The sequence below is a fragment of the Macaca thibetana genome, chromosome 3, assembly GCF_024542745.1.
Source record: "Macaca thibetana thibetana isolate TM-01 chromosome 3, ASM2454274v1, whole genome shotgun sequence".
Taxonomy (NCBI): Eukaryota; Metazoa; Chordata; class Mammalia; order Primates; family Cercopithecidae; genus Macaca; species Macaca thibetana.
The window spans coordinates 61664653-61679156 of record NC_065580.1 but is presented as its reverse complement, the minus strand read 5'-3'; the positions used below and the strand labels follow the sequence as shown (position 1 = coordinate 61679156).

The window sequence follows — 14504 nt, the reverse complement described above, 5'->3', positions numbered from 1 at the left end:
AGATCTGAATACTGTTTTCCTCCCACTAGTCTTTTCAGTTCCACTTCTACTAAACATTTGATCCATGCTATTTCATCCAACTGTCATCCTGTGGTGAGAGCATCTGATTGGCTCAGTGTGTTTATTTATACAGGTCTTTTGTATCTGGCTCTTTACATGCCATTGACTCAGAAGTTAACGGCTTGCAAGTCTGATAAAAGTCCTGATATAATTGGTTAGAAGTCAAGGACAAGGCCATACATTAGAATATTTCTAGCCATATGTAAGGGAGCTCCTATTTCATCAGGGACTGTCAAAGGGAAAGCATCCCTCAGAAAGATGTCTGTGGATATGACAGGAATCTTGATTGCTTGTCCAAGCCAATTTCCATGGAACGAAAGTACACATGCAAGTATTGGGAGATGGGGTTGTCAAAATTTACATATCTAAGATTTAATATGCAGAAATTTGACTGTTTCCCTTTAGGGAACTTAACTTGCTTATGAGCTGCCATTGTCTTCCCTAGGAGTGGGAAAAATTAATTTAATCACTTGAATGTTAGCCTCTTTCAGATCAAAACAACCTTTTGTGGTCCACTAAGGATTTAGTAAGTTCTATCTCTTTTTTGATATTTCTCTAATCTTCTTTACTTTTGTTTCTCAGTGCCTGGGTGTAGGGAGAAACTTACGTGACAAGATATCTGGTGTATTTGCTTGCTTTTGTTCTCTTGATATAGATAGTGAACTTGACTGCTACTTAGAACTTGGCCAATCTTCTCAACCTGCTTAGGGCCCCTCAGCTCTAGGTGATTCTTTACCATTATCCTTCAGCTGGGCATCTGCTTCCCACTTTCCATCTCTCAGCTTCTGCATTAGAATTTATTTGATTGTGTGCAGAGCCTATCTCCTAGCAGACATACTGACCCTTGTTCCTTTCTTGCTCATTTCAAAGGGCTTTCTTAAATGTCCACATCCTGCTGAAGCCAAGCAAGATTCAGGGCATAGAGTGGCATTGCAGATTCACTTTGCCTAAACATGCCACATTTTACCATTCACCTTCGGCTGCTCTGGGCATTGGTTTGCTCTTTTATGATGAAGTGCGATTCAGACTCCCTCCAGGTATTCTACAGCCTGAATCCCATTGTTCTCACTAATACAATGGTTAATTAAATGTATATTATAGATTTCTTAAAGTGAATAAATAATATAATGTATGTGAAACACCTAAAAGTGATATAGAGTAGCTGCCTAAATTGATTGCTAATAATGATATAGCTGGGTGCAGTGGCATGCACCTGTAGTTCCAACTACTCGGAAGGCTGACATGGGAGGATCACCTGAGGCCAGGAGGGCTAGGATGATTGCCACTGTGAATAGCCATTGCACCCCAGCCTGGGCAATATAGTGAGACCTGTCTCTAAAAAACTTTTTTTTTAATAAAATTTTTTTTAAAAATTTAGGTCATCTAAAAGCTTGGAAGCATATTTAGTTTTGAGTAAATATTTCTGGGGCATCTGTATTATGATTTCCAAGAGGTTTCTTTAGGAATTTTGTTAAGCAATTATATCATTGAGTAATATCATTTTTTAGATATTGCATTTGAAGTTATTTTAAAATGTATAATTGTGATGATTATCTTGGAACTGTGGACCTAATTAGAGCAAAGTGACTTAGAACATAGATTATGTTAACATAGCTAATTAGCATAATTAACATATTATTTTAATTATAACAAAGATATTTAGAACATAGATTATGGTTTTTCTGCCTATCTCACAAACCATAATCTATGTTGTCATCACAGAGAACTTGGTCTTTGAATGTTACAACGGAAGTACATTAAAGCCAGTTGGTTAAGATTGTAGGAAAGGAAGAATGTACAGGTGACAAATATTCTTTTTGTTAAGACTTACGTCAGGGTGGCAGCAGGAGAACTTGAACTGTAGGAAAGCTAAAGCATACAAGTGTATCAGGAGGAAAAGCATCCTGTTTTGAACTCTCTCTATATGCTACATTCTTTCTAGTAGAGAAAAAACGAAGGCCAGTATTGCACAGCATGTGAAGAGTTGACATGATTGAAATGTAACTCTGTCTGGTGCCAAAAACTCATATTATTTCCACCGTGCTATTTTTCCTTCAAGAAAGAAATTGGATAAAATGGCAAAGCAGATAATTATTTACAAAACAGTAAGCTGAAGAAGAGGAAAAGATACCTCAAGATGTGTTTGAAATATTAATACATGAAATATTGTAGAAATATGTCTTAGTGATGGAAAGAGTTGGAAATATACACATATTATGAAAATATATTGTATGACCATAAAACTCCATATGAAACCTTCTATTCTGAAAATTATTTACTAAACATATATCAGGAGAGCTTTGCAATAGCTCTTATGACAACAAAGATGATTGTAGTCTTTGGAACCAGAAGCAAGAGCTAGTTTTTTTGGGGGAGAGTGATATAATTTTAATTTATTTTTATTACCAAAGAAAACATTTCAGTTGTGGCTTTATATATAAAATAATACATCCAGATATTTACACTGGGGGTTCTAGACTTAAGCTTCTTGACTTATTTTTTTCACATTTATTTGTGAGTTAGATCTTGTTTTTGTTAAGTAGTTAAAAATTATCCTAAAAGGAAATTTGATAGATATAAATTTATATATTTGAGTAGATACATACTTGAAATAAATTGTTTCCATGTACTTATAATCTATTTATTCCTTAAAGCACCAAACAATTAATATGTCTGGCACATGTATGAAGAGACTTAATAAATGACATTACTTGAAGTATAGATTGCACATCTGAACTAATCTCCACCTATGAAGTGTATTGTATTCCCTATACCACAGGAAGGAGGTTAGACTGCATAGAGAAATGAACAAGGTATTAATGGTACAATGCACAGTACATTTCACACCAATTAGCTCTATTGGTTTTACTGCAAAGAACTACGTATCCTGGATCAATTAAAGTGATGTTGAAGTTTATCTATTTGTACCCCAAATCAATTAATCAATATTCCTGAATCTTATCTTAGTCTGAAATGAAAGAGAAAGCTTTGCATTGGATGAAGTTTTTCATGGATGACATGGGTCTTAAAAAAAAAAAAAAAACAGAGTTCAATAATCTGCCCCTTAGCAGAAAGCATAAGCAATCTAGTAAAATGCAGGACTCCTGGATGAATCCAAATATGGAGATTTTGTCACTAAATTAACGTGCCTTGAGTACTTTGAGTGAAAACCTACAAGTTCAAAGTTCACATGAGTATGGAAAAACCTCATAGTGTGAGTGAGTCACTTTTAGGAGTAAAAATGGATTTAAATCTTTACAAAATATTAATTTTAATTTCAATTAAATTTTAATTTCAAATAAAAAATTGTAAGTCCATGTAAAACTAATATGCTCTGTAGTCAATAAATGTCAGTATGTATCTGTGTTCATCTGAAGCCAGTATGCACCAGTGTTACCAGTGTGCAGCTGGGATCATACTGTAGAACCTGTTGGTAGTAAAGCAGAATGTTGGAGTTGTGCCAGAAAAAAGCAGGGTTGAACTGGTTCCTGTATGTGCCTGGATTCACTTCTCATAAGACAGTAAAAACCTGCCAGGTCCTGGCTTTCAAAGATGGTTTAGTCATGCATGTGCACCCCATCTGTTGGATGCATGAGGGATTTCCTTCTCATCTCAGCCCTCCAGCCACAAACACTGTGACTGCTTCCCCTCCAACCACCCTTTCTTTAATTCTTCCTCTCCTGCTGAGAGTGTACAGGCTGTGTAAGACAGGTGCAGCTTATGCCACTCTGGGGAAATCCTTCCATAGACACTAAGGTGAGCCAGAAAGGTAGTCAAATTTTTCTTTTGGCACCTAGCTTAATTTCAGTGTGCTTTAATTCAGTGATTAAAAACTAACAGCGGCATTTACTTTGATAATAACAAATAAATACACCATTACAGTTCTAACCAAAACCTTAATGACCTTCATCTCCTCTATCTGTGAACTGTCCCTAAAGCTCCTCTTGTTATCTAGATGAACATGGGCAGGGGCTTTATATGTATTCTCTCTCTCTCTCCATTCTGTAGCACATAACCCTTCCTCCTACCTTTGTTTTCCACACTCCTCCAGGTTTGACCTCCCATGCTCACTTTGCCTTCTGTTGTCTAGGATGGTACCCTTTCTCTTACGATGCTGATGACAGATAATACCCAGTTTCGAGATTGGACAGTGCAGCATCAAGCTTCAAAATTGCATGTACAAACCATTGTGGTACAAGACGTTTTACAACCTGTTAACATAACCTCTGTTTTGGCAAGCTGGTGGTCTTAGAGCAAATTTATATTTACATATTTTTTCCTGACACACTCAAACTCCAAAACGATCAATATAAAGAAAGAACAGGGTGGTGTGTCTAATCAGTTGTTTATAGTTTTAAATACATTCTAATGGGAACTTGTAAGCCAAATAAGTAACTATTGTTCTTATTGTTTTTTTTTTCTTTCACATAGATTTATGAGAAATATCAAGATTTGTATACTGTGGAACCAAATAATGCACGCCAGCTGGTAGAAATTGCAGCCAGGGATATTGAGAAACTTCTAAGCAACAGATCTAAAGCCCTGGTGGTGAGTTTAAATCGGATCTGCTAATTTTATTATTTTCCTTACTTATCTATTATTTAATTTTCATGCCCTATTGAGGGGTTTTCTTTGATATGCGTTCTTCTTCTTAGTAACTGTGTTCATCTGATATGTTCATAAAAGATGAGATATTATGGTTTAATTGCAAACCCTAAATATTTCTAATTTTAGTTTATATTACTATTATATTTTAATAATATATGTTTAATTGATTATATGTATCCATATGTACATCATGATACATAATAATAAATTGAACATGTCTAAATCCATATGTACATCATGATAGATAATAATTGAACATGTTTAAATCCATATGTACATCATGATAGATAATAATAATTGAACATGTTTACACAACATAAAACCCAGAATATTTTCATCCTCTTTAGTTGTATAGTCTCTTATTCCATCACCCTTCCTCTCTGCTAGAGGTGGCCAAAATGCTAGATATTCAAGTTACCATTTTTTTCTTTTTAAAAATAGTTTTTCCCCACAAAAATGCTTTGCTGAACAAGTTATTCTTTAGTTTGCTTACTTTTTAGCATTATCAAATTCATGTCACACTGTATGTAGTCTTCAGCTACTTGGTTTTCTCCATCAATATTATGTTTGTATGATTTATATGTATGTTTGCACTTAGATTTAATTCATTCTTTCAGTTAAATATTATTTTATGAGGATGTATCTCAATTCCTTCATTTAGTCTCTGTAGGTAAATTATTTGGATTATTCTAGATGAATGCTATTATGAATAGTGCTGCTGAATTTTCTTGAACAAGTCTCATAGTACTTATGTGCAAGAATATCTGTAGGGTCAATACAGGAGAGTAGAATTGCTAGATTGTAGTGTATTCGCAGAGTCAGCTTTATAAAATATGACAATTGTTTTCCAAAATAATTGTATCAGTTCAGATCTTCACTAGTTGTATATCAGCCCGCATTGATACATATGCTGGCCGACATGTGAAAGTGTTACACTTCTTAATTATAGGCAATCAAATGAGTGTAAATAGTACCTCTGCTTGTCACTAATGAAGGAGACATTTTGCTGTATATTCATTTGCCTTTATTGTTTCCTCTTCAGTGAAATTTTTTTGTAATTTAAAATATTGATTTGTAGGTTATGTATTCCTGATGCTAATTCATTTTAGTTATATATGACCCAAACATCTTTTTCAAGTGTATGCCTTGTCCATTGCCTTTATTGTGATTTTTTATGAGATAAATTCTTAATTTTATTGCAAAGTCAACATTTCTTTTAATTATTAGTATTGTAGAGTGTTTTCTTTAAGAAATCCTTGCCTACCCTGAGGTTATACACATAATTTAATATATTTCATTTTACCTGATTCTAAGCTTTGTCTTTTGCATTTATGTGTTTAGTCCACTTGCAAGTTATATGAGTATATAATTTCAGTCTGCATTTCAAATTATTTTTTCCAAGGAATTTTTCCAGGGCATTTATAAAATAGTTTGCCTTCCCTTGTCCAGCTCAATATCTAGTAGGCTGATGTGATTTGGCTGTGCCCCACCCAAATCTCATCTTGAATAGTAGCTCCTATAATTCCTACGTGTTGTGGAAGGGATGTGGTGGGAGGTAATTGAATCATGGGGGTGGGTCTTTCCCGTGTGGCTCCCATGATAGTAAGTCTCATAGGATCTGATGGTTTTATAAAGGGGAATTCCCTTACACATGTTCTCTTGCCTGTTGCCATGTAAAATGTGACTTTGCTCCTCCTTTGCCTTCCGCCATGATTGTGAGGCATCACCAGCCATGTGGAACTGTGAGTCAATTACACCTCTTTCCTTTATAAATTATCCAGTCTGGGGTATGTCTTTATTAGCCGTGTGAGAACAGACTAAATACATAGGCTAAGTCCCTCACTATATTCTTCTTCAGAATAATCTTGAGTATTCTTAAACTCTTACTGTTTATCTAAATTTTAGATTCAGCATATAATTATCCAGGAACATGTCTGCTGGGATTTTGATTTGTATTATATTGACTCAGATCAAATTGAGAAGAATTGATATTTTTATTATATTTTATCTTTCTATTTATACATAGTATCTCTCATTTAGCAGTATTTTACACCATTTGATAAACTTTAACAATTTTTTTTTCATAAACTTCTTATACATCTTTTGTTAGATATAATGCTGGAGCTTCAGTTTAGCTCCTCTTTTTCTTTGTTTGTTTGTTTTTGAGACAGCGTCTCACTTCATTGCCTAGCCTGGAGTGCAGTGTACAATCACTGCTCACTGCAGCCTCAACCTGCTGGGCTCAAGCAACCTTCCCATCTCAGCCCTCCAAGCAGCTGGGACTACAGGCATGTACCACCATACCTGGCTAGTTTTTAAATTTTTTGTAGAGATGAGGTCTCCCTATGTTGTCCAGGCAAGCCTTTAACTCCTGGGCTCAAGTGATCCTATTGCCTTGGCCTCTCAAAGAGCTGGGATTACAGGCATGAGCTACTGCGCCCAGCCTGGTTCCTCTTATTGTATAGATTTCAGTATATTTATGGATATTTGTCTCAATACAACTCTGAATTTCCTATTTACTTAATACTCAGAGTTCAGTTTTTTTGTTTACTATGTTTTATAAATATCTTGACCCTCATAAATTTTCTATGCTTTCTTAGATACTTCTAAATCTTTATATTATGCTTCTTCAAGTATCCAAGATATTGTTGTAGTGTAGCAGGTATGTTCCTTGGAAATTTTGTTATGCCATGTTGCTAGAAGTTGAAACATTTAATTAAAAATAATAACTGAGGCCTGATGCAGTGGCTTACTCCAGTAATCTCAGCACTTTGGGAAGCCGAGTTGGGAGGATCACCTGAGGTCAGGAGTTCGAGATCAGCCTGGCCAACATGGTGAAACCCCATCTCTACTAAAAATACAAAAATTAGCTGGGTGTGGTGGCAGGTGCCTGTAATCCCAGCTACTCCAGAGGCTGAGGCAGGGAAAATTGCTTAAACTCAGGAGGCAGAGTTTGCAGTGAGCTGAGACCATGCCACTGCACTCCAAACTGCACGAAAGAGCAAGACTCTGTCTCAAAAAAATAAAAATAAATAAATGAATAAATAAAAATAATAATAATTGAGTAATCCATAGGAAGATAAACTTTCTTTACTGGAAAATTCAAAGCATTATTATCTTCAATTTTGGAGATGAGAATACAACTTTTAAGCATTTATTTATGTAAATGTTTTTAATAAAAACTTATCTGATAAAAATAAGGTGCTATCCACTGAAGTGATTAATATTCAGGTGACAGTGGAAAATGATTAGATTTATATTGATTTTATCAATCTACATTTTTCCTCTGGATGTAGGAAGCAGGTGATTTGGACATCATAGTCCCTTAAAAAAGGTTGTGGAATGAAATAGTGTATGTCTTGCCTTAATTGGATTAAAGTATAATCCTATGGAGACTTTCTTATATCTCATTTGGAATGGAAGCTCAAGACACCTGGTGCATTATTTGAGTCTTGTGAGGGATCAGTAGAATATCTTAGGCACCTGGTGACAGAATACTGAAGACACAATGGCTAATTAAGTGTAGAATAGTTCCATTTTATTTCAGGGAGACAGATTCATGTTTGTTTTCAAACTAAATTCTTTGCTTAACTTCTTTGATTCTACAAAAATAGAAAACATGATTTCAAAGAGAAATATTTTGAGGCTAATAGAAAAACATATGCTACATTGTATTGTAAATGAATGCAAGATGGCATTGTTAATTTGCTTGTATTTTTGTTGTAGGCTTATACTCAGGGAGACATCTGGATTAAAGGAGCTTTATTTCTTCTGGGTGGGACACTAATATAATTTTATAGGTAAATATAGTGGAAAACATCATGAATATACAAGTCTAAGGTAGATGATAAAATTTAATACCAGTTAGACTTTATTGAGTGGTTACTAAGTAGCATCATCGAATTATTTCCCATAATAATGCTATGGTAGAGACACCAGTATTAGTCTCATTTTTCAATGAAGAAACTGGGACTTTGAGAGTTCCTGAAACTTGCCCAAGGAAATATATCTAATAAGTAATGTTTGCCAGTGCTTGTCAAACTTTAATATGCATGCAGATCACCCATGGCTCTTGTTAAAATGCAGATTTTTATTCAGTAGATCTGGACAGAGACAGTACATTTCTAATAAGCCACCAAGCATAAGGTAATGCTTATGCTCCTGGTACGAAGACTATACTTTTAGCAGCAAGAATGTGAAATTTGAATGTGAATTTGAATGTAAAATTCAAATTCAGGTGTGTCTGACTTCAAGATCTGCATTCCTAGTTATTACACAAATACATCCTTTGACCTAAAGAAGTGTGTAATCATAACAAGGAAGAAATGATGGCTAAGCAGTATTTTGTAAACTTCTATTCATCCATGCTGAATAATTGGATGATCTAGGTGTTGGAATATTCTGGAAGGCTTTTAATTTTTCAGTGAATCCTGTATCAATTAACCATTTTCAAAAGAATGATTTAGTGAAAGAGAATATATGGTATTCAAACAATTTTCATTTTAATTTGAGTTTGAAAAATTTAAAAACCTTTATTATTCTTTGATAAACATAAGATACCTCTGAAAATATAAATGTAAACACTGTGAGAGAAAAATAAATGTAACTGGTTGTTTTTTTATATGCCTTCTAAAGAAATTACTTAACAGTCTTTGATAATTCAGGTTTTTGAAAAAAGGAAATTAAAACTGGAGGGTTTTTGGGTGAAATTATTGCTTTTTAGTATCTGCAATAATTGTTATTGTGCATACATGAACACGGATTTTATGTATTTGAAGATTAAATTGTTAATCCTATCTTTTATAATATTTTTGATTAAAAAGTCAATTTAACTTATTGCCTTATGTGCTATCTTGTTTTTGTTTATATGTTTGACTCTAAACTACTTATTTCAACTTTACGTTACACTCATTTGTGCTTTTGTCTTTTGATCAGCTGCATCTACCAGCCTTAGAAAGAGCTGAAAGATAAAATGATATCAAAACATTTTCGTTGCTGTCTCTTTGATAGCAATTTTGCTTTTTTTTTTGGTAGGGGGGGCTTGTTACTATATAAAATCATGTTATGATTCTGATGACTCATATATATTAGGCCCTTACAGAAACTCTGTGAAGTCGACACATTAAACATTTATGCATTCTTATTTTATAAATGAGGAAAGTTAGAATACCAATGTTCTTATCCGAGACTGTGTAGATAGCATGAGGTGGTGGTAGAATTCAACTTTGACTTCTGTCTAAAATCCAGTTTTTTTCCCCTCTAAACCCACATTCATAATTTGAACCATTTTTTATTTCCAAGATGTGTTTGCTAAATGACTTGTTTTTCTGACATTTGCTATGTCTGTGTCTCAGGAACTGGCTCCCTGCAGTGATTATCTGACTATTATCATTGGATTATTCTTAAGCAATCTCAAATCAAACAGTGTTTTGAAGCAAAAAAAGATACAGTCATTTAACATTATTATGAACATACATTTCAGCTTGAACTAGGCTGAAATATCTGCAAGTGTTAATGAACAATTCACAGGAGAAAGCTTTTCAACAAAGCAATCCAACCTCCAGTGCGGCCTTCTGAGAGATGGAGGTAAATGAAATCAGTGGTCTCATTGTTCACCACCAGCCCAGCCAAGGGGATCTGCTCAGTAAATGAAGGTCTCTAGGCATTTTGCTCAAAGGAAATAGGATCAAGGTTACAATAAACAAATTTTTCTGGTGACACTTTCCAATTATGGCATATTCTGTCTCCCTCTGGTTGTCCTGGTAACTTTAATTAAAGCTGCTCCAATCTATTTTGGAGCTTTAAATACTGTAATATACTCCAACTCTTAATTCAACCTTGATACTGAGCTTATGATTAGATAACAAGAAGAGGAACATGACAAATGTTCTCAAGTGATTTTTAAAGTAGGTTTTGTTTTTGTTTTCCTGGAAGTACTAGATTATTGTTATTTAACCAAATAGTTTTTTTTTTTTAATTTTTATTTAACTCTTAGGCCAGTCATTCTATATCATTTCTATTTGTCAGCAGTGCCAATAACATTTTATAAAAATGCAGGTTTCTGATCTTTATCTCTAGGAATTTTAACTAAAAAATGTGGAAAGAAACTCAAGAAAAATTAGATCCAAAGAAGTGAGAAAGAGGATCCAGGAAGGAATTCTGAAATTCTTTAGAGACTCAAAGAAGAATACAAAATTCATTGTGTTTGGCTATTAGGGGTCATTGGTTTACTTTTGTGAGAATAGATTCAATAGAATGCATTGGAACAGAATAAAGATGGTAGTGTTAAGGAGTGATTGGAAAGTGAAACATTGGCAAGAAATTTGTCTGGATTTTCATGAAGTTTGGTAGGACAGTGAAGGAAAATGTGGAGTACTACTAAAGCATGTTTTTCTTTCTTGTTTATTTTTGACACTGGAGGACATATAAGCATGCTTATAGCTAGAAAAGCAGAAATTATGAAATTTGAAAATAAGAAAAATATAGTCTGAATGTTGAAGGATGATTCCAGAAAAAGCAGACAGAGAGAGATCGAGGTCATGCAATTTTCTTTGAAAAGATTTTGGAACCTTTCACTGGGACAGAAGGAATATTATTAGATGTAAATAAAGACAGTTTTGCAGGTAGAGAAAATTTAAAAGTCACAATAGATGACCACTTTTCTCTTGGCCAAGTAGAAGGGGATATTATATGTAAAGATAGAAGGGGCTATGGGAGTCTTGGGGACTTGTTGAAGATTTGGGAGAGCAAAGTAAGAAAAGGTGAAAGAAGTCTATTATGGGTAAGTAAAATGACTGAGGAATAAAATCTAGGGCCTTCCTAACACTGAGAAGAATCAGAAGATATAAAATACCCTCATATTCTAAAAATGAGGTTCCAAGCTACATATGAATTTCAAAGAGCTTTCTGAAAACTCTGTGTTTATGTAGATGTGCATATTTTGATCATTAATCCAGAATCTATCTGGAGGATATAAATTATCCAGGTTAAAGAGAACAGGAGAAAAATTCCTTTGAAAGAGGTATAAAATGTTGTGCCATTTGCTTTCTCCAAGGAGAAAAGTATGCTTACCCTTCTCTGTAATCGTAGTGTAAATGTCTTTGAGAAGATTACTTAGAGAGCTAATACATTTCCCTTTGAGTCTGAGTGGTGAAGGGATTAGGTAATCCACTAATTGTTTTGCAAAATTGAGATTACTTTTATTTATTTGGATTTGATACATGCCTGTGGATGCTAAAAGGGAAGTGCTGAGGCTCGACATGTTTACCCGGTGACAGGGCAATGAGACACGGTATCAAGGGCCATAAACTTACATAGAAAACAAGGCAGTGTGAGATGGAGCTGGTCTCGGACAGGACCCAACAGGGCTTCCTGCCAGGAACAAAACTAGTTTAGCAGAAAGAGGGTAGAAATATACTGTCAAATGGGAGCTGAGGGGCTGGGGTTTAAATGACCCTCAGAAGTATTACGTTGCAATTGAATGTCCTGGGTACCTCCAAACAACTGGGAAAGTATCTTAATAAAGAAACAAGTCAGTGTTGAACATCCATCAGCTGCAGAGAGTAACAACATATAATTATAGTCAAGAAAACGCCATCTATTGTGAACTTTCTCATAGTGCCATTGCTGAAATCACTGTGCTTGAGCTGCTAAGTAGTGTCAAGATGAAATCAGGAGGAAAAACTTGGAGCGTGGACATAGCCATCTACCACATTCCCCATCTGAAGTTTCTCGGTCTGAAGCAGTACTAACATAGTAATGGGATTTTAAATGAATTTTACATTAAGCTTAGATATTTGATTTTTATTCCAGACTAAATATTTTAATTGATTAACTGAGACTACTTTTAGCAATAACACTTTTATATACAATGGTGAATGGAAAAATTAGGGAACCTGAAAGGCAAATGTTGTGTTCAAGTATGATTAATAGACAACCCAACAAAAGATGATTTAAACAGAGTGTGGATTTATTTTTCCTCCTGTAATAAGATATACATGGGTAGGTAACTCAAGAGATTTCCAGAAATCCCACTCTGTTACTTCTGTGTCTATCTCACTGGGCAACCTTTGGCTGCAAGGGGGATAAGAAATGTAGTTTTAGCTAGGCCATTGCTTCTCTGAACAAAATTGGGTGAACTCTCAATTACAATGTATATCCCACCAGTTGATGTCTATGTCAAGACTTTTTCAGGATTTAATATGAGTTTTATGGAAGATGGTCTAGAGAAAAATCATTTTAAAGAAGCAGAGGAGAGGAAAGGAAACATTGTTTTCTGTGGGCATTTTTTATATGGAGCCCCACCTTTCAATGTAACAGTTATATTCATAATCAAATCAGCTTTCTCTAACACAGATTGGCATAATATGAAGAGTAGAAAACTGCAATTACTTTTGCACCAACTTAATAGAATGAGAAGACTGTTGAATCCATCTAGGATTGAGGATTAGCAAAGTAAACTTTGTAAACATCAAGGATATTTGAGAATAGTCAACAGTAGTTGAAGTATTTGAAACCAGGAACCATGTTAGATAGGATCTGATAATGGTCAAGAAATAAGAGTTCAAGGGAGTAGACATTTTTATGTGGATAAAGTGTACATTTATAAGGAACAGTGGAGAAATAAGAAGTTGTGGTAAAGGACAGAAATTTAAGAAATTAAGTGTTTTGGGTAAAAAGAATGTAGAAGCATGAGTGAATGAGCTGGTTACTTAGATGGAGAAGAGTGAAAGTTTTTGGAGTTTTACTAGAAAAGGGGCAAATTAATCATTAGCATTTATTGACTGTCTGCAATGGTCCAGATAGTTTGCTAGGCACTTTCCATATATTTCTAACACTATTTCTGTTCTGCGAAGTACATATAGTTGTTTTCACTGTACACATGGGAGAATGAAAGCCTGGAGAAGTTGAATACATTGCCCAAGCTTACATAGCTAGCAAAGAATTCAAACCCAGTTGTGTATACAATAAGTTCTCACTTAACATCATTGATGGGTTTTTGGAAACTGTGACTTTAAATGACATACTATATAACAAACCCAATTTTCCCACTGACTGATATAAGCAAATGTGAAGTGTCCATGGCATATTCCTGGTCACAAAAATATCACTAAACTTTTCATAAACACCAAAAACTTCTGTTATTAAACACTGAAATAAATGTGAGCTATACATACATTTAAGAAAGATTAATATGAACAAGTAAGATAATTATTTACGTAATTATCCTAGTTCAGAGTGTTGGGTGGCCAGAACCTCTCCCAGAAGCTCAGGGTACAAGATGGGAACCTACCCTGGACAGGACATCATCACATCACCAAGTGCCCTCATTCCTACACCCATAGCTACTTGTCATGGGGCAATTGAGACATGCCAGTTTACCTAATGTACATATCTTTGGGATGCTGGAGGAAGCTGGAGTACCCAGAGGAAACCTGTGCAGATATGGGGAGAACATGCAGACTCCACACAGACAGTGCTCTGGCCAGGAATTGGTTTTCGTTTTTTCTCATCAGTGTTACAACAAAACGATACCGAACAAAACAACGTTATTTGAAGACCTGCTGTATCTACAAAAATACTTGGTGTTCCCTTGTGTGTCCTGTTATTTGTTTAAAAGCTTACAACATTAACTTACCTAATCTTTACCGTGCATAGCTGAAACTAAGAAAGGTTAAATGACTTCACCACATCTTACATAGAGTGAGAGATTTGGGCTGGAATTCTTGTGTTTATGTTATCTAACTTTTAGGTGGCTGCATCATGTTTTTCAGCTCCATGGCACCTCAATAATCTTAGCCAAAATTTATTTGTCTGTCATTTGTCCAGTTAAATCA

At 34.7% G+C, this 14504-nt stretch overlaps 1 protein-coding gene across 8 annotated transcripts in view; it reads left to right on the top strand.

The window, feature by feature from the left end:
- CACNA2D1 (calcium voltage-gated channel auxiliary subunit alpha2delta 1) overlaps positions 1-14504 on the top strand; it is a 501837-nt gene that overhangs the window by 104266 nt on the left and 383067 nt on the right. For all 8 annotated transcript variants that reach the window (XM_050782803.1, XM_050782805.1, XM_050782801.1 and 5 more), the window contains exon 3: positions 4492-4608. In XM_050782803.1, the coding sequence (XP_050638760.1) occupies positions 4492-4608 (117 nt within the window). The remainder of the gene's footprint in view (positions 1-4491; positions 4609-14504) is intronic.